Source organism: Heptranchias perlo, chromosome 7, assembly GCF_035084215.1.
Source record: "Heptranchias perlo isolate sHepPer1 chromosome 7, sHepPer1.hap1, whole genome shotgun sequence".
Taxonomy (NCBI): Eukaryota; Metazoa; Chordata; class Chondrichthyes; order Hexanchiformes; family Hexanchidae; genus Heptranchias; species Heptranchias perlo.
The window spans coordinates 53,478,991-53,498,730 of record NC_090331.1 but is presented as its reverse complement, the minus strand read 5'-3'; the positions used below and the strand labels follow the sequence as shown (position 1 = coordinate 53,498,730).

The 19,740-nt window shown below is 47.7% G+C and overlaps 1 protein-coding gene across 1 annotated transcript in view; it reads left to right on the top strand.

Moving 5' to 3' along the window:
• The window catches only part of cir1 (corepressor interacting with RBPJ, CIR1), a 49,450-nt gene extending 29,922 nt beyond the window's left edge, over window positions 1-19,528 (top strand). The window contains exon 10 of the mRNA XM_067987573.1: window positions 18,601-19,528. Within this exon, the coding sequence (XP_067843674.1) occupies window positions 18,601-19,303 (703 nt within the window). The 3' untranslated portion in view covers window positions 19,304-19,528. The remainder of the gene's footprint in view (window positions 1-18,600) is intronic.
• The last annotated feature ends 212 nt before the right edge of the window (window positions 19,529-19,740 follow it).

Below are 19,740 nucleotides of genomic sequence, written 5' to 3'. Positions count from 1 at the left end.
AGAAGTGAGAAGTTTCAATTGTTAAGATAACATGTTGTAATATACAAATGTCAGCATGAACCTAATAATGGGTGTGATGACATCTACATGCAATATTAAACTACATTAGATGGGAGGAACCTTTAAGGCTAAGTGCACATAAGGATGTGAGTGAAGGAATTCTTCCAGGTGAAGGTTGATGATGTAAAGGGCATCATGCTGCCTCATGGGCATTCATGGCAAGATTTGCAAATACTTTAAGACAGCATGTCAGAGAGATAATTGTAAGCCATGCTTAGTACACTGTAGTACAGGTCATTGTGAGTTCTCTTACCTTTGCTGAGCTGGTAACGTCATTGGACTCTCTTCTGCACTGCTTCCACGTGCATGGTATTATGATAGTGGCATTCACACTGGTGGCCACCGTCTCACATTTCCCCTGAGCTGCTTTTCTTTGGGGCCTGAGGTACTCTGTGCCAAAAAAATACCTCCTCTACCTTAATTTTTCTATTGTAAGGAATCTTACAACACCAGGTTATAGTCCAACTGTTTTATTTGAAAATCACAAGCTTTCGGAGGCTTTCTCCTTCGTCAGGTGAGCGAGTGTGGGATTCCATGGAAGGTTACCGCATTTATATTCAGAGAACAATACCTGGTGATTACAGATAATCTTTCCAACTGCCCGTTGTCAAGGCAATCAAAGTGTTCAGACAGAGTGATGTTACCTACAGGACCACTGAATACACAAACGGCCAGAACACACAAGAGAGAGAGAGGGAGAGAAACATCCGAAAGGAAGAGAAAGACAGAGAATGACCCGTTGTGTTAAAAACAGATAACTTTTTTTCGCTGGTGGGGTTACGTGTAGCGTGACATGAACCCAAGATCCCGGTTGAGGCCGTCCTCATGGGTGCGGAACTTGGCTATCAATTTCTGCTCGACGATTTTGCGTTGTCGTGTGTCTCGAAGGCCGCCTTGGAGAACGCTTACCCGAAGATCGGTGGCTGAATGTCCTTGACTGCTGAAGTGTTCCCCGACTGGGAGAGAACCCTCCTGTCTGGCAATTGATGCGCGGTGTCCGTTCATCCGTTGTCGCAGTGTCTGCATGGTCTCGCCAATGTACCGTGCTCCGGGGCATCCTTTCCTGCAACGTACGAGGTAGACAACGTTGGCCGGATCACAGGAGTATGAACCATGTACCTGGTGGGTGGTGTCCTCTCGTGTGATGGTGGTGTCTGTGTCGATGATCTGGCATGTCTTGCAGAGGTTGCCGTGGCAGGTTTGTGTGGTGTCGTGGACGCTGTTCTCCTGAAAGTTGGGTCGTTTGCTGCGAACAATGGTCTGTTTGAGGTTGTGGCTGTTTGAAGGCGAGTAGTGGAGGTGTGGGGATGGCCTTAGCGAGGTGTTCGTCGTCATCGATGACATGCTGAAGGCTGCGGAGAACCTGGTGTAGTTTCTCCGCTCCGGGGAAGTACTGGATGACGAAGGGTACTCTGTTGGTTGCGTCCCGTGTTAGTCTTCTGAGGAGGTCTATGCGATTCTTCACTGTGGCCCGTCGGAACTGTCGATCGACGAGTCGAGCGTTATAATCCCGTTCTTACGAGGGTGTCTTTCAGCGTCTGTAGGTGTCCATCACGTTCCTCCTCGTCTGAGCAGATCCTGTGTATTCGCAGGGCCTGTCCATAGGGGATGGCCTCTTTGATGAGGTTTGGGTGGGAGCTGGAAAAGTGGAGCATCGTGAGGTTGTCCGTGGGCTTGCGGTAGAGTGAGGTGTTGAGGTGCCCGTCTTTGATGGAGATTCGTGTGTCCAAGAAAGAAACCGATTCTGAGGAGTAGTCCATGGTGAGCTTGATGGTGGGATGGAACTTGTTGATGTTATTGTGTAGTCTCTTCAGTGATTCTTCGCCAATTTTTCTAGACAATGCTGCATGCCCCAGTGGAGAACTGGGCCGCTCTGTGGCCAGATGCATTCCTTGTAGACAGAGCGGATGAATTTCCTTGCCATTTTTGGCATATTCGCGGCTTATAAATGATTCTGGTAGAAGAATTGGGCAGAAGCCATTTCCACCCAATTTCTGCCATTAAAATACCACCCAGAATTCCCCGCACTTTTTGGCTTTTCATGACATCCGTCCGCCAAGTCCCGCCTGACCACATTCACATTTCATGAAGGTCAGTGGTGCTGCATCTCCCAGTTTCCTGCATTTTCAGCAACAACTTACATTTATATAGCACTTCAATGTAGAAAATAGTCCCAAGTTCACAGTGGTCACTGAGCTGAAAGAGATATTAGGAGGGATGACCAGATTAGGAGGCGTCAAAGGGGTGGATTTAGTAGAGTCTTAAAAGAGGAGAAAGAGTTGAAGAGGCGGGAGGGTTTAGGAAGGGAATTCCAAAGCATGGGGCTTAAATGGCTGAATGCACAGCCATTAATGGTGGGGTGAAGGTGAGAAGTGCACAAGAGGCTGAATCAGAGGAATGGAAAGTTCTGGAGAGGGGTTGTAGGGCTGGAGGAGGTTAAAGATAAAAAGAGGTGAGGCCACAAAGGGATTTAAACATGATGGTGAGAATTTTTGGAGAGGTTGGGGGACCAGGAGTCAATGTAGATCAGCAAAGACAGGATGGGTGAGCGAGACTTGGTGTGGGGTAGGATACCGGCAGTAGAATATTGGATGAACTGAAGTTCTCAGAGCATGAAAAATGGGAGGCCAGCCAGAAGAGCATTTAAACAGTCAAATCTGAAGGTGACAATGGCAAGGATGAGAGTTTCAGCAACAGGTGGGCTGTGGCAGGGGCGGAGGTGGTCAGTATTATGGTGGTGGAAATAGGCAGTCTTTATGATGTAGAGGATTTGAGGTCGGAAGCTCAGCTCAGGGACAAAAAGGACACCAAGGTTATAAACAGTCCGGTTTAAACTGAGACAGTGGCCAGAAGGGCGATGGAATCAGTGACAAGGGTACGGAGTTTGTGGCGGCAGCCAAAGACTGTGGCTTCAGTCTTCCCAATGTTTAAGGGGAGGAAATTGCAGCTCCTCCGATACTGGATGTCAGAAAGGCAGTCTATGACAGCACAGAGGCAGTGGAGAGGTTGAGAGAGGTGGTGAAGGGCTGGGAGTTATCAGAATGCACTGGAAATACATTCTGGCTAACTCAGACTGAGATTTATAAGGCATAGCAGCTACCAGGATTAGTTGATACAGGTGAAATTGAGTTTTGAGTCTGGAGAATTTGAATAATGACTTCTGCAGCAGGAAAATATTGCCATTTTGCCAATAGACACCTGGACTTGCTTCTCACTGCTTCTGACAGGGTCCATCCCATCCCCTATCTGCAGTGAGGGCTTCTCAGGAACAGTATGGAATTCCCTATAGCCACACCCTCGTATGCCATTATCATGGAGGAGGAGCATTACAGGTTGGAGCAAAGTAGAGTCAGGCAGCACTTAAGAATTCATTGCACCAGATATTAGCCCCCCCCCCCCCACCTTACAATAGAATATACAAGCAGCACAGGTCATATGCATATGAAGACCTTGCTGAAAGATGTGCATAAGGAAAGTGTGCTTCATCAAAGAGGTAATAGGGCAGTTTTATCACCCCCATCTATGCTCTTCTAACCAAACTATTCTCTCAGGCTATGAAGGTGACCATTTCGCTCAACCTTTTTGGCAGAGCGTCATTTTAGATAGTCACAGGTGATCTAATGGCTGATAGGCTGCCTGTCGGCATACATTTGTCAGGTGTCAGAGAGCTGGAGAATTCACCAGCTTTGGCATCATAGCAAGGCAACATTGAGATACTGGGGTTGCTGGCTTCCCCTGCACTTTGGGGAAGGTTAGCAGCTGGAGAATGTGTGACAAGTAGCATGGGAGAGCTAAAGTAAGAGATGTGAGGATATCAGCCTGTTATAGTGGAAGAAGGGATTTTAGGGTTGTGCACGTAGGTAATTGCTGTTATGAGAACTTGGTAGCTACAGTGAAAGATGCTGAGTTAGAGCCACCCCCCCCCCCCGCCCCCCAGCCTTTACCCAAGTGAATAGCGAAGGGTTAGATATGCGAGTGTTGCTTTTAGAAGGGGTGCATAGAGTAGACAAGGAGGATTGTCAGGTGTATTGGCTGCCCTTGTGAGGTCGCTGAACTTTTGGCACTGGTCTGCAATCCTGGAGGTGAGGGAGTTGGCACTCAGTGCCAATGCCACCCCCTTCCAGGTGGCATGAGTCACATTCCTGGCTAGCTTGTTTCACATTAGGACCACTTCTTTTTGATATATATTAATGACCTGGACTTGGGTATAGAGGATATAATTTCAAGTTTGCAGATGACACGAAACTTGGAAATGTGGAGAATAGTAATAGACTTCAGGAGGACGTAGACAGACTGGTGAAATGGGCAGATAAGTGGCAAACGAAATTTAATGCTGAGAAGTGTGAAGAGATACATTTTGGCAGGAAGAATGAGGAGAGGCAATATGAACTAAATGGTACAATTTTAAAGGGGATGCAGGAACAGAGAGACCTGGGAGTGTATGTACACAAATCCTCGAAGGTGGCAGGACAAGTTGAGAAGGCTGTTTTTTAAAAAAAAGCATATGGGATCCTGGGTTTTATTAATAGAGGCATAGAGTACAAAAGCAAGGATGTTATGCTTAACCTTTATAAAACACTGTTTAGGCCTCAGCTGGAGTATTGTTTTCATTTCTGGGCACCACACTTTAGGAAGGATGTCAAGGCCTTAGAGAGGGTACAGAAGAGATTTACTAGAATGGTACCAGAGATGAGGGATTGCAGTTATATGGAGAGACTGGAGAAGCTGGGGTTGTTCTCCTTACAACAGAGAAGATTAAGGGAAGATTTGATAGAGGTGTTCAAAATCATGAAGGGTTTTGATAGAGTAAATATTCTTGAAAATTATGATGAAAAGGTTGATGCGACATGCAATGAATCTATCTGAGAGCCAAATGAGTGAGTCAAGCAGTTTTCCTTCCTTGTCATCCCCCAATCTGATGTTGAAGTGTACAGATTGAACTGCCTTTTTAAAAGCTGCTCTCCATTTTCCATACATTCTAACTAATTACATCCATTTTACACAGGATTTACACCAATGGCTATTCCAATTTCCTGACCGAGGAACCCCTCGTGTAACTAGCTCTCCAGACCACTAGTGGATACGTATTTTTTTCCAATGGCATAACAGCATGTGGTGGAGCAGAGAGATTGAGGTCCATGTAGAGAAATCACTTAAAAACTAGTGGACAGGCATAAAAAATAATTTAAAAGGCTAATGGAATGTTAGCCTTCATCTCAGGCAGGCTGGAATACAAAGGGGTATAAGTTATACTACAGTATATAGAGCTCTGGTTAGACCACATCTGGAGTACTGCATTCAGTTCTGGGCACCGGACCTCAGGAAGGATATTTTGGCCTTGGAGGGGATTCAGAGCAGATTCTCCAGAATGATACCGGGGCTTAGAGGGTTAAATTATGAGGACAGGTTGCATAGATTAGGTTTGTGTTTCCTCGGATATAGAAAATTATGGAGTGATCTAATCGAGGTGTTTAAGATGATTAAAGGATATGAAAAAGAGAGACTAATTCCTCTGGTGGGGGTGTCCATAACAAGGGGGAGCATAACCGTACAATTAGAGCTAGGCTGTTTAGGGGTGATGTCAGGGAGCACTTCTTCACTCAACGGGTGGATGCGATTCATACAATGCCCCATATCCAGTTGGACTTACAACAAATTGAAAAATCTACATTGTGGTGTCAAGAAAACATAACTGATGGGTTGGACATTAATAGTAATATATCCCCTCAGCATCCATGTGGTGTTTATGCCATGTGGAGCACTTTGCTATCAGGACAGCTGCACCATTTGTCTCAGTTTCCCCATTATCCTACATGATTTTATTGTGTGTTTCTGTTCACTTTCCACATCATCTTTCCACTGTTCGAAAGCTAAGTCTAAACAAGCTCTGGTGTTCCTACCACAAAGGTGGGAAGTCCAAAGCTGCAAAATTTTGCTGAAGGTCCCCTCAATAAGCATTTAACAAGGGTTTTATGAGCAGTAACTGGCTTATTAAAAACCAGTTAATTTAGGGAGATGCACTGAACACAGATGAATACTCTATGCTTTCCTTGCGCAGCAAACTCACCATAAACTGAGTGCATTGCTGCCATCCTTCTAGCCATAGCACAGACACATCATTATCAGGCGTGGAACTTCAACAGTAAATGCTTACCTCTCTGCAACCGTATCACGGAATGCACGATCCTTAGATATAGGAGTATGTGAAATTAGATCCTTAGTAAGAGCTGACTGTGGATCTCTACCCAAAGCATTCACCTATGTTCATTTCTTTACAGATGTAATGTATCGCCAGCATTTTCTGTTTTTATTTCAGATTTCCAACATTAGTAGCTTTTTTCCTTTTAAACATTTAATCAATTTCCTGTATATGTGGATGTATGCTTTTCAAGTCCTAACACACACCTTCTGGTGATTGTAAGATTTAATCCACAGTTTTGAAAAAATATAATGACCTGTTTCATGAGTTCATACCTATCTACAACAACAACTTGCATTTATAAAGCACCTTTAACATAGTAAAACGTCCCAAGGCACTTCACAGGAGCAATTATCAAACAAAATTTGACACCGAGCCACATAAGGAGATATTAGGACAGATGACCAAAAGCTTGATCAAAGAGGTATGTTTTAAGGAGCGCCTTAAAGGAAGATAGAGAGGCGTAGAGGTTTAGGGAGGGAATTCCAGAGTTTTAGGGCTTAGGCAGCTGAAGGCACAGCCGCCAGTGGTGGAGTGATTGAAATCAGGGATGCGCAAGAGGCAAGAATTGGAGGAGCGCAGAGATCTCGGAGGGTTGTAGGGCTGCACAAGGTTACAGAGATAGGGAGGGGTGAGGGATTTGAAAACAAGGATGAGAATTTTAGAATCGAGGCGTTCCCAGACCAGGAGCAAAATGTAGGTCAGCAAGCACAGGGGTGATGGGCGAACGGGACTTGGTGCAAGTTAGGATACGGGCAGCAGAGTTTTGGATGAGCTCAAATTTATGACGGGTGGAAGGTAGGAGGCCAGCCAAGAAAAGATATCTTTTAGAAGTAGCGTAGGTTGTAGGAAAAGGACAGCAAAGAGCACTCCTGTAGATAATTATTTCAACACCGGTTTCCACTTGCAGGAGAAACCAGAACTAGAGGCTATAAATATAAGATGGTCACTAATAAATCCAATAGGGAATTCAGGAGAAACTTCTTTACCCAACGAGTGGTTGGAATGTGGAACTCGCTACCACAAGGAGTCATTGAGGCGACTTGCACAGATGCATTTAAGAAGCTAGATAAACACATGAAGATGAGAGGAATAGAAGGATATGCTGATAGGGTTAGATGAAGTAGGGAGGGAGAAGGCTCGTGTGGAGCATAAACACCAGCATGGACCTGTTGGGCCAAATGGCCTATTTCTGTGCTGTACATTCTGTGTAATTCTATAAAGCAAAATGGTTGCCTTTATGAGAATGAGCTAATGTAGCGTCTTAAGGGAACATTGTGTTGCCTACACTATTACCTAAGCCAATCAGAACATAAAGCACCAGAAGTATGCGCACTACACAGGGAAAATTAGCCAGCTTTTGCAGGTTTGAACTCATTAAATACATGCTTAGCAGCTTTACAAGAAGCTCAGCAGCAGATTTGCACTGTTTTCCTAGCTGTGCATTAGTTGTAACCCATCCGACCTCACAGAAAGCATACTAAATAAAGTCTGTGTTTAAAATTAGAATAAAAATTAACTCATTTGGTGCACTAAGAGGAAATTGATTTTCTTGATATTATCCAGTGCCTGGATTCTATTAGGTACAATTTCCTGTGTTCTTCCATTGTTGGTATTTTTGGTTTTAAAAATAAAGACATAAGTTTGCAACATTTAAGAGAGGAAGTTTTGGCATTGAAGCTACAAGGCCAGGACTGGTAAGTGGAAAAACAAAAAAAATCTATCATTAGTACTTGTGTGTACTGCAGTATAGTAGTAGAGCAACAACAGATGCTAAGCCAATGATGAGTGCTTCATGCATGTTGCGGTGCTCCTGGATCCATGGCATCCTGGAGGAGTACACAGCTATCAAGCATTGGAAGGTTATGTTGCTCAAGCAAAGAAATGCTGACCTTGAGCATCAGCTGACCTCAGTACAACATAAAGAGGAAGGAAAAGTTCCTGGAATATACATCCCAGAAGATGATCATCCCACAGATTGAAAAGATTAAGGAAGCAGAAGAGTAAATGACCATCATGGGAACATGAGTAGGTCATTCAGCCTCTCGAGCCTGTTACGCCATTCTGATGGCTGATCTGTATCCTAACTCTATTTACCCACCTTGGCTCCATATCCCTTAATACCCTTGGCCATCAAAAATCTATTGATTTCAGATTTTAAATTATTAAATAAGCTAGCAACTACTGCTTTTTGTGAGAGCATTCCACACTTCTACCACCCTTTGAAGAAGTGTTTCCTAACTTCTCTCCTGAATGGCCTGGCTCTGATTTTAAGGTTATGTCCCCTTGTCCTAGACTCCTCCCACCAGTGGAAAAAGTTTCTATCTGCCCTATCCATTCCTTTCAAAATCCTAAAAACCTCAATCAAATCACCCCTTAACCTTCTATATCCCAGGAAATGCAAGCCTAGTTTCTGTAATCTTTCCCCATAATTTAACCCTTGGAGTCTGGTAACATTCTGGTGAATCTACGCTATACTCCTTCCAAGGCCAATATATCCTTTCTAAGGTGCAGTGCTCAGAACTGTACACAGTACTCCAGATGTGGTCTAACCAAGGCTTTGTATAGCTGTAGCAAAACTTCCTCCCCTTTATACTCTAGCCCTCTAGATATAAAGGCTACCATTCCATTAGCCTTTTTGATTATTTTTTGTACCTGACGACAACACTTTAGTGATCGTGGACCCCTAAATCTCTTTGGACTCCTAAATCTCTTTGGACCTCCACTGTTCCTTGCCACAAGGAAGGCAGAAAATCAGTGCAAAGGGTCACTGTAAGGCTTGGTTTGTCTAACAGGTACATTGTGCTTGATATACATAAGGTGGACAAAGAAGGCAGCACAGCAGGGGTAGCCATAAGACACATGACACTGTGAAACAAGTGTTTACCCAAGGCAAAAAGAGTAATACCAATGAGAAGAACAGATAGCTGTGACAGTCTCCATAATTGGAAGATAAATAACCTTTTACAGCCATGACTGGGAATTCTTAAAGGTGTATTGTCTCTCAGGTGCAAGGATAAGGAACGTAGTGGAGTGGCTGGAAAAGGTTTTGAGTAGAGAAGATGATCAGACAGTAGTCGTGGTTCATACTTGAACCAATGATCTAGGAAAGAGTATAATTGATGTCTTGCAGAGGGAGATTCAAGAGTTAGGATTTAAGTTAAAGAGCAATGAGGATAAATTTCCCAAAGAATCAAATGAGAGAACCCTCTCAGGAAATCCCCCCCAATATTTCAAGGTAGTAATCTCTGCATTGTTCCTGGTGCCATGTACTGGAGAGGAAGAATAGAGGCATCAGTGTGTGGCTTAAGAAATGATGCAGAAGGGAGGATTTTGTATTTCTGAGGTGTTGGGGGAAATTCTGAGAAAGCGGTTTACATCTCAACTGAAATGATGCACAATGTCTTTCCTAATGAGCCCACAGGCTCCATCTACACCTCCCTTTGCATCCTCCCCTCCCTTCACTCCAGCATTGACAGCCATGCCTTCAGCCATCTAGGCTCCATGGGCTCGAATTTAGCAGGCCTGCGGGTTCCCAGCGGGTGGTCCTCCGGGAGCGTCGAAAACGTGGACGGCGAAATTAGTGGGTTGCCCACGCGATCGTAGCAGGCAACACACTAATCGGAATCAATTACCTGCTCCTCCGGGGTCCACGGCGCTGGCCTGCGCGTCAGTCGGGCTGCGCATGCGCAGTACGATCTGTCAGCTGGAGGCTCTCTAGTTAAAGGGGCAGTCCTCCACTGACACATGCTGCAACCAATGGGACAAATTGCAGCATGGAGCAGCCCAGGGGGAAGGCTGCTCCCAGTTTAATGATGCCTCACCCCAGCTATCATCAGATGGGGTGAGGAGGAGGGGGAGGACACAGATCTTCCCCCCGGCGGGCGGGAGGAAGCGGCCTGCCTCTGCCACCAAGAAGGCCTGGCTCGAGGTGGCAGAGGGGGGTCACCTGCGCCACCAACATATCGCCCACCTGCATACAGTGCAGGAGGCGCTGCAATGACCGCAGTAGGTCCGCCACAGTGAGAACACGAAGTCTTTCCCCTACACTCCGTCTGCCACAACACTGCCCCCACCCCAAATCTCCTTCGGCACCGCCAACACTATTCTGTCACATCACCCTTCATACCCACTCACACCCCATCCTCATCTTACCTCCACCTACTCACCTCGCCAGTACTCACCCTGCCACTAACACGCAACCCACTCCTCATACAATCTCATTGCTCCATCCCATACTCACCCTTTCGTGCATCTCCCTCACGGCCAACCTCACTCAATCTGCCACCACCTGTGCTGCAGCCACAGGGCATGCATCACATATGTGCAGTAGGCAGCGTAAGGCAAACGTCTCGTCAGCATGAAGGGGGTGCACAAGGGTGTCTGAGGGTTTGTCATGGGTGTTACCCATATTGAATTTCAGAGCAACAAACAGCACACATTATATTGACACCACCACTGCCATGTCTCCGCGAATCCTGTCCGTTGTGTCCAATAATGCCCGCTCCTGGGTATCACTATGAGGACCCACCACTGATGCCACCCATCGTGTTACTGCAGAGTAGGTGCAGGTGTATTTGCAGGGCTCGTCCGCGCAGACGACTGAGAGACATCGGCGGTGTAGCCGGCTGCACCCTGGAAGGATGCGGAGGAGAAGGTGTGGAGGGCAGTGGTGACTTTGCCAGCGACAGGTAAGCAGTTGGTGCTGGGGCCAGCCAGGAGCAGCTCGGCATGAAAGAGGCTGCAGATCTCCACGACTACATGTCGAGCGAATCTGCGCCTCCCTGTGCACTGCTGCTCGGAGAGGTCCGGGGAGCTGCGCCTCGGTCTGTGGACCCTGTGGCGAGGGTAGTGCCCTCTGCGACGCGTCTCTCTCTGCGGTAGCCCTCCCTCCTGCTGTGCAGGTGGGCGTGCAACAACACCGTGTTAGGGGGATCCACGTCTCTGCGGCGGACGGCGTGGACTGCGAGGCTGCTGGTGCTGGTCATGCTCTTCGTCCTCCGAGGGTGTCCACACACCACCCAACTGGCAGGTGTTGGTCTGAGGGGTTGTGCAGGGTAGGTGTGTGGTTCCTCGGACTGGGGCTGCGGTTTCGTGTCGGTCTGTCCTCTGGCTTGGCGGGGGGTGGTGGAGGGCAGGGGTTGCCCTATGTGACGCGGTGGCCTTCTGCGTGGGTGAGGGCTCTCCCCCGTGGAGCGCACCTTGGCACCTGCCACAGGCTGCTGGCTGCAACACGCCTGGTTGGAGGGAGACTGTTTCCCCCAGTGTGGGAAACTCACTGCCTTGAACCTAAAATCCCACACTTCCTCTTTTGACAGCTGCTTCAGCTCATTAACTGACCACAACGAGCAAGTTAAGTACTCTCAAGTGGAACCCCGCTGGCTTTAATTGCCTGCGGGATTCCCACCAGCGGGGCTTGCGCGCGCAGCCCCGCACGTCAGCGCGGTACCCGGAAGTGGCCGGGATTTCGTCGCGATCCGGTCACGTGACCGGAGATCGGGATTTTCGGGGCCACCCCGCTGGTAACCCGCCGGAAACCCGACCCTAAAATCGAGCCCCATGTGCTGGAATTACCTTCCTAAACTCCTCTGCCTCTGCACCACCTTCTCCTCCTTTAGGGCCCTCCTTGAAACCCACCTCTTTGACCAAGCTTTTGACCATCCCATTTAATATCTACTTCATTGGCTTGATGTCAGTTTCTGTCTGATTATACTTCAGTGATTCGCCTTGGGGTGTTTTTCTATGTTTAAGGTACTATATAAATGCAGGCAGCTATTGTTATTGTCCTCTTTAACCTCCGTGCAGTGTTTGATGCAGTGGACCACACCATCCTCCTCCATTGCCTCTCCTCTGTTGTTCAGCTCTGCACAACCGCTTTTGCATGGTTTCACCCCAATCTATCCAAATGCAGCCAGCACATCTTCAGTAACTGCTTCTCTTCCTACTGTCACTCTGGAGTCAGTCGAGGGATCCACTCTTGACCTCCTTCTCGTCCCCATGCTGCCCTTTAGTGACATCATTTACAGGCACAGGGTCAACTTGCATATATATGTTGATGGTATCCAGTTTCTCTCTATATAAACACCAAAAGCCCATTTGCCTTAATCTTTCCATCCATTTTTAGCTTTTTATGTGTCTACACACCCTAGATCACTTTGCCTGTCCAGCGCTTTGAGGAAATTACTATTTAATATATATTTTCATTCTTTATTATTCTCAAAATGTATTGCTCAACATCTTGCTATATTAAACAGCATCTGCCATTTATCTGATGATTCTCTAAGCCTGGTTATGTCCTGTAGCCTCCTGCATTCTTCCTGGCAATTTGCTACTCCTCCTAGTTTGGTATCATCAACAAATTTTGATATTCACCCCTTATGCCTACGTCCAAATCATTTAAGTAAATGGACAACAAAAGCATCAATCCTTAGGGCATCAACCCATTAGCTGCCACCTGCCAAGTCTAAGAAACATCCATTTACCACATCAGTTTACTGTCTGTCTTTTAGCCATCTCTATCTATACTTTCCTTTTTATGCGTGGGCCCTAATTTTCTCAACCAATTTCTTATATGACACTCTCTCTTAAATGCTTTCTGACAGTCCCCACAAACTATATTCAACTCTATCTCCACCTCTCTCAACTCAACTCTGAGAGCTGTAAACATATTGAGGTACACATAGATCATTGCCCTGATTTCACCCCTCATTTCCGTTTGTAACTGAGGCCTTGATCTAAATGTATAAACAAATTTCTTACAACCTTAAAATACTCTTAATTTTTAGTTAAGTGAAAGATATTTTATCATTTGTGTCCCCTAAAAGAACTACCAACCCTACTTTTTCTCTATTTCTATTTCTGTTTATCATTCCATCACTCATCAAACCATGAGGAAACTTCAACCTGAGACTTGACCCACCAACTAAGCCACACTTCCTCAATTTTCTGTTGCTGTGCAGGAGGCTGCCATTTTGGAAAACTGATGCTAGAGGTAAAATTGGAATGAATACTATAACCTGCAAAATCAGGTTGACCCTGATTTTGTAAATGCCTGTAGTACTAGTTCTATATTGAGAGGGAGCTGAGAGCCTGGGAGGAACAGTGCTGAATCTGGGATGTCGTCTCTGTATTCAAATAGATAATCCTAAAAGGAAACCTACAAAATGGCCATTATTTTTAATGTAAAAACAGAAAATGCTAGAAACACTCAGCAGGTCAGGCAGCATCTGTGGAGAGAGAAACAGAGGGGAGTTTGCAGGGAGGGAGTGGAGGCACTTGTCACTGGCTGGGAAACGCTGAAATGCCAGGAAGGCAGAGGTCCTGTCAAATTTAATGGCAGGAGTTCAATAGAATTTTTTTACTCCATTTCCCAGCCGGCCAGATTGAGAAGCAGGCTGCTGCCAGGCGTGAAAGCCTGCTGTGGAAGGCAGCAGCCGGGTACCGGACCAGAGAAGAGGGAGAGAGATCGGGGTGGGGTGGGGGGGGGGGAGGGGTGGAGAGGGAGAGGGAGAGGGAGAGATTCGGGGGGGGTGGGTGGTGGGGGGAGAGAGGGAGAGATTCGGGATGCAGGGGGGAGAGAGGGAGAGATTCGGGATGCAGGGGGGAGAGAGGGAGAGATTCGGGATGCGGGGGGGAGAGAGGGAGAGATTCGGGATGCGGGGGGGAGAGATTCGGGATGCGGGGGGGAGAGATTCGGGATGCGGGGGGGAGAGAGGGAGAGATTCGGGGGGGGGGTGGGGGAGAGAGGCAGAGATTCGGGGGGGGGTGGGGAGAGAGGCAGAGATTCGGGGGGGGGTGGGGAGAGAGGCAGAGATTCGGGGGGGATGGGGAGAGAGGGAGAGATTCGGGAGGGGTGGGGAGAGAGGGAGAGATTCGGTGGGGGGTGGGGAGAGAGGCAGAGATTCGGGGGGGGTGGGGAGAGAGGCAGAGATTCGGGGGGGGTGGGGAGAGAGGCAGAGATTCGGGGGGGGGTGGGGCTGGGGAGAGAGGGAGAGATTCTGGGGGGGTGGGGCTGGGGAGAGAGGGAGAGATTCGGGGGGGGGTGGGGCTGGGGAGAGATTCGGGGTGGGGGGGCTGGGGAGAGATTCGGGGGAGGGGGTCTGGGGAGAGATTCGGGGGGGGGGGTCTGGGGAGAGATTCGGGGGGGGGGGTCTGGGGAGAGATTCGGGGGGGGGGGGGTCTGGGGAGAGATTCGGGGGGGGGGGTCTGGGGAGAGATTCGGGGGGGGGGTCTGGGGAGAGATTCGGGGGGGGGGGGGTCTGGGGAGAGATTCGGGGGGGGGGGGTCTGGGGAGAGATTCGGGGGGGGGGGGTCTGGGGAGAGATTCGGGGGGGGGGGTCTGGGGAGAGATTCGGGGGGGGGGGGGTCTGGGGAGAGATTCGGGATGCGGGGGGGAGAGATTCGGGATGCGGGGGGGAGAGATTCGGGATGCGGGGGGGAGAGAGGGAGAGATTCGGGGGGGGGGGGGTGGAGGGGAGAGAGGCAGAGATTCGGGGGGGGGTGGGGAGAGAGGCAGAGATTCGGGGGGGGGTGGGGAGAGAGGCAGAGATTCGGGGGGGGTGGGGAGAGAGGCAGAGATTCGGGGGGGGGTGGGGAGAGAGGCAGAGATTCGGGGGGGGGGGTGGGGAGAGAGGCAGAGATTCGGTGGGGGGGTGGGGAGAGAGGCAGAGATTCGGGGGGGATGGGGAGAGAGGGAGAGATTCGGAGGGGTGGGGAGAGAGGCAGAGATTCGGTGGGGGGTGGGGAGAGAGGCAGAGATTCGGGGGGGGTGGGGAGAGAGGCAGAGATTCGGGGGGGTGGGGAGAGAGGCAGAGATTCGGGGGGGGGGGGGCTGGGGAGAGAGGGAGAGATTCGGGGGGGGTGGGGCTGGGGAGAGAGGGAGAGATTCGGGGGGGGGTGGGGCTGGGGAGAGATTCGGGGTGGGGGGGCTGGGGAGAGATTCGGGGGAGGGGATTCGGGGGGGGGGGGTCTGGGGAGAGATTCGGGGGGGGGGGTCTGGGAGAGATTCGGGGGGGGGGTCTGGGGAGAGATTCGGGGGGGGGGTCTGGGGAGAGATTCGGGGGGGGGGGGGTCTGGGGAGAGATTCGGGGGGGGGGGGGTCTGGGGAGAGATTCGGGGGGGGTGGTCTGGGGAGAGATTCGGGGGGGTGGTCTGGGGAGAGATTCGGGGGGGGTCTGGGAGAGATTCGGGGGGGGGGGTCTGGGGAGAGATTCGGGGGGGGGGTCTGGGGAGAGATTCGGGGGGGGGTTCTGGGGAGAGATTCGGGGGGGGGGTTCTGGGGAGAGATTCGGGGGGGGGGTCTGGGGTGAGATTCGGGGGGGGGGGCCTGGGGAGAGATTCGGGGGGGGGGGGGGGGGGTCTGGGGAGAGATTCGGGGGGGGGGGTCTGGGGAGAGATTCGGGGGGGGGGGGGTCTGGGGAGAGATTCGGGGGGGGGGGGGGTGTCTGGGGAGAGATTCGGGGGGGGGGGTCTGGGGAGAGATTCGGGGGGGGGGGTCTGGGGAGAGATTCGGGGGGGGGTTCTGGGAGAGATTCGGGGGGGGGGTTCTGGGGAGAGATTCGGGGGGGGGGGTCTGGGGAGAGATTCGGGGGGGGGGGTCTGGGGAGAGATTCGAGGGGGGGGGTCTTGGGAGAGATTCGGGGGGGGGCTGGGGAGAGAGGTAGAGATTCGATGGGAGGGGGGTGGGGAGAGATTTGGGGGGGGGGGAAGAGAGATATCCGGGGAGTGGTGGATGGGGGTGGAAGAGAGATACCAACTACCTTTCTCACGCAGCAATTTCAGCCTCCTCCAGGAAGTTCTCCTGCTTCTTTTAAACATTTGCAACAAATCCACACTGCACAAGCCAGTTCTATGCTTACATAACTTGCATGCATGTCCCCTCATTCTCCCTAACCTATCGAATTCAAATAATCTATCCACATGGACACAGTGTAGTCCCTTCATCCTTTTTAAATACTTAATCAAAACCACATTTTTCTACAGTAAAAAGACCCAGTTCTCTAAGCCTATCGTGATAACTAAGGGTTTCTAAACCAAATACGAGTCCATTGAGTTGGGTGGATCGTGAGGAGGGGCATGGATCGTGAAGTGGGGGATAGATCGGATCGCAGGGCGGGAGGAGAGGGATCGGATCGGGGGGAGGGATAGATCGGATTGTGGGAGGTGGGGGGCGGGAATAGATCGACCGCGGGGGTTCTGAAGATTGTGGCAGTTTTGCTTGGGGAGGCCGGGAGAAGCACCTCTGCTCCTTCTGGCCCACAAGCAGTGCTGGAAAAGTACATACCTGGTGGATCCAGCAGTTCTCGCCTCCCTTTAGCTGCCGGGTATCCCGAGCCTCAAGAAACCCGTACTGGAGATGTTAAAGGCAAATCAGTGACAAAATCTGAGGCACGGAGCCTCATTAATATGTTATAATTACTGACCTGCCTCTCAAGCGGGTTACTCGGTCGTCCCCCAACTGGCCATGGTAAAACCGGAAGTAGGCGCGCTCGCGGCAGGTTGGGGTTGGGTTTTCCATTTTTAACAATTTAACTCCCGCCCGTCCTGGGGGGGTTAAAATCCACAGAATTTTGCTTTTGTATTACTTTTAATATATTCAGTTCAGGCAAATAGGCAGATTGATTATCCTGATGGTACAAAGAAAATGTGCCAATACTACGAATTACCGTCCCTGCTCCCAAAATAGAAAAAAAAGCTTAATGCATTGTATATTTTATAATTAATATACTGTAAAAAGGAACACATTTAAAGGATGCTCTTTTTACATGAAGTAATAGGTCTAGAGAATGTTGGTATGTGCTTTACACTGGTATATTAAACTCAATCATTCCATTGATTGAATGGAAACCTTTGCAGTCAAGGTAGGGATCAACTGCGATATGTACAGTCAATAATGCCATTTACTGTGGGGAAGACAGCAGTGGTGTATAACTTTTGTTATCTCTGAAATTGTTGCTCCACACCTTGAACTAGAAGACCTTTCTACTCTTTAGTAACTGCATCATTCACATTTTGAATGCCGGTGGACGTGGCTCTCTGGCTTATGTCAGATATCCCTACCATTTGACTTAAGAGTAGCTGTGACTTTCACACCCATAAGTAGAGCAGTTCTAGTCATGGGAGACCCTCCAGTCCTCTGCTACCACTTGACCTGTTTATGTAATTGTATCCCACTAGCACATAACCTTATCTGACATCCTTTCTCCATCAGTTCCAGTTAGAATATTCTGAACAAAGTATGGTCTTCTCATGAAAGACCTGCGTTCGTGGGTCTTTATCAAGCTCCCTGTCAGGATGGTGGTGGCCATAAACAACCAGTGTACCGACCCCTTAGGTACATAAAAACTGCAACGTGTCCTGCTATAATTTGATCCATCCCACAGTTAATGGTCTTAATTGGTAATTTGCTAACTGTTTTACTAACCTATTTTCAACATTGAAAATTACTTTTGGAAACTGGTAACTTCTAATCCCAATGGATGACTATTGTACCATGCACCACCAATATTTTGTGCTGTTGAACTGTCGCCAAAATTCCAACACCTGGAAATTCACCCCTGTGTACTACTCTAGTAGTATGTGAATGATCTGGGTATTAAACTAACCTGTTTAGTTGAATAATTAGAATGAGAGAATTGTTACTATGTGTAGGGGATGAAGTTCAACAAAAAATATTATATTTGTTGCATTTTTGGAGACTAGAGCACTATAATGAGTAGGTATCGTTTTTTTTAATTTTCTTTCTGCATATCCAGATAAGCACATCAGCCCTAAAGAATTTAATACGTTTTCCAATTTTATCACTTACAGATCAGATATAGTATAAGCCAGATGCAGCATGATGCTGCTTGCCCCAGCATAATATTTTAATTTTCCAAACCATCTTTGACACCATTATAGGTCTGCTGCCAATTTATGCCAAATCATGAACAGTTCTTTTGTTAAGGAACCACAAGCTCTCGTTTCTCATAAGGTCCTGGGAGCCAGTAGAGAAGGTGAGACTTTCATCTCATCAGACTGAGCTGAATTTGAACACCGGGTACAGAGTTCAGCTACATGATCTAGTTACTTTGTATTTTGAAATGTAGAATTTTGATTAGGAGGATAGGTTGTGTGTTGGATGAAGTTTCACTTCAAGCAAATTCCTGTTTACTGCTAATTGTCAGATGACAAGTACTTTCCTAACTGTTTCTTTGGGTACATTGCCATTTATTGACTGTCTTTTTTGACTTCTCTGAATCCCAAAAATAAGTTGCTGTTATGAAGAAACATTTTTTGGGTTATAATTTTCCAAGAGTGTATTTTTGAGCAAGGCGTGCTAATCTAAATATTTTTTTGCAAAGGAAACTTGACCACCTTGAAAAAAAGAAAAAGCGAGAGAAAAAGAAAAGGCAAAAGAGGAAGAAAAATAAAGGTAAACATAAGAAAAAGGAAAGCAGTACACCCACTACCAGCTCTTCTAGCGAAAGTGATTCTGAAATTGAGAAGAAAAAGGAGACACACAGCAAAAATAAATATTTGAAGAGGAAGAGGGACATTTCATCAGACAGTAAAATCAGCTCCAAAGAACAAATGGAGATTTACAAACAAAAACTCAACAAATCATATTCAAGCAGTTATTTGAAGCCTGAAGACAAAAATTCAGAAGGTAACAGAAAGAGTAGTAGAAGCAGAAGCAAAAATAAAAGAGACAGGAGCTACAGCACCAGTAGGGAGAGGAAGCGAAATGATCGGAGTAGAAGCAATAGTAGAGATGCACATGAAAGGACAAAAGGAAAGGACAAGCAAAGTATAAGTCACAGTAAAGAAAAGCACACTGATGGGAGACATGTGAGCAGAAGCCGGAGCGCAGATAAAAATTGGAAAAACAGGACAGATAGCAAGGACCAGATTAGGAGCCTCAATGTACACAAACAGATACAAAGCAGAGAGAGTAGGAATCAGGAAAGATATCATAAGGAAAGCAATAGCAGGGATGTACATTGGGAAAGAACTAGAGACAACAAGAATAAGGATAAAAGGGAGGAATATACCATAAGAGAATGAGTTGAAGTTCTTGAAATGAATAGAGAGAAAAGCCAAAGGACTTGCATTTTCTATTGTCTGGTAATAGTTGGGACATGCTGTAAAGAGTTTTGCCTGGTTTATGATATATTTTCTGATTTGTTTTAGAACTTTATTTCACATGTAGCCTCTAAAGCTGTTAGAATAACAATGTATTTATCTGTATTTTTTGATTGCATAATGAATAAATCTATAACAAAAGACAAATGACTGTCAGTAACCTTCCTTTTTTTTCTCCCTCTCTCCAAATTTATGAATAGCTATCTTATCTATTAAGTCCACCTGTGCTAATCATCTTTCCCTAATTTTTTGTACTTTTTGTTTGTAAATGTCTTTCAGATTTCCCTTATTCCCATTTTCCAAAGCAAGAGAAACATAGAATTACAACACAGAGACAAGCCATTCTGCCCAACCAGTCT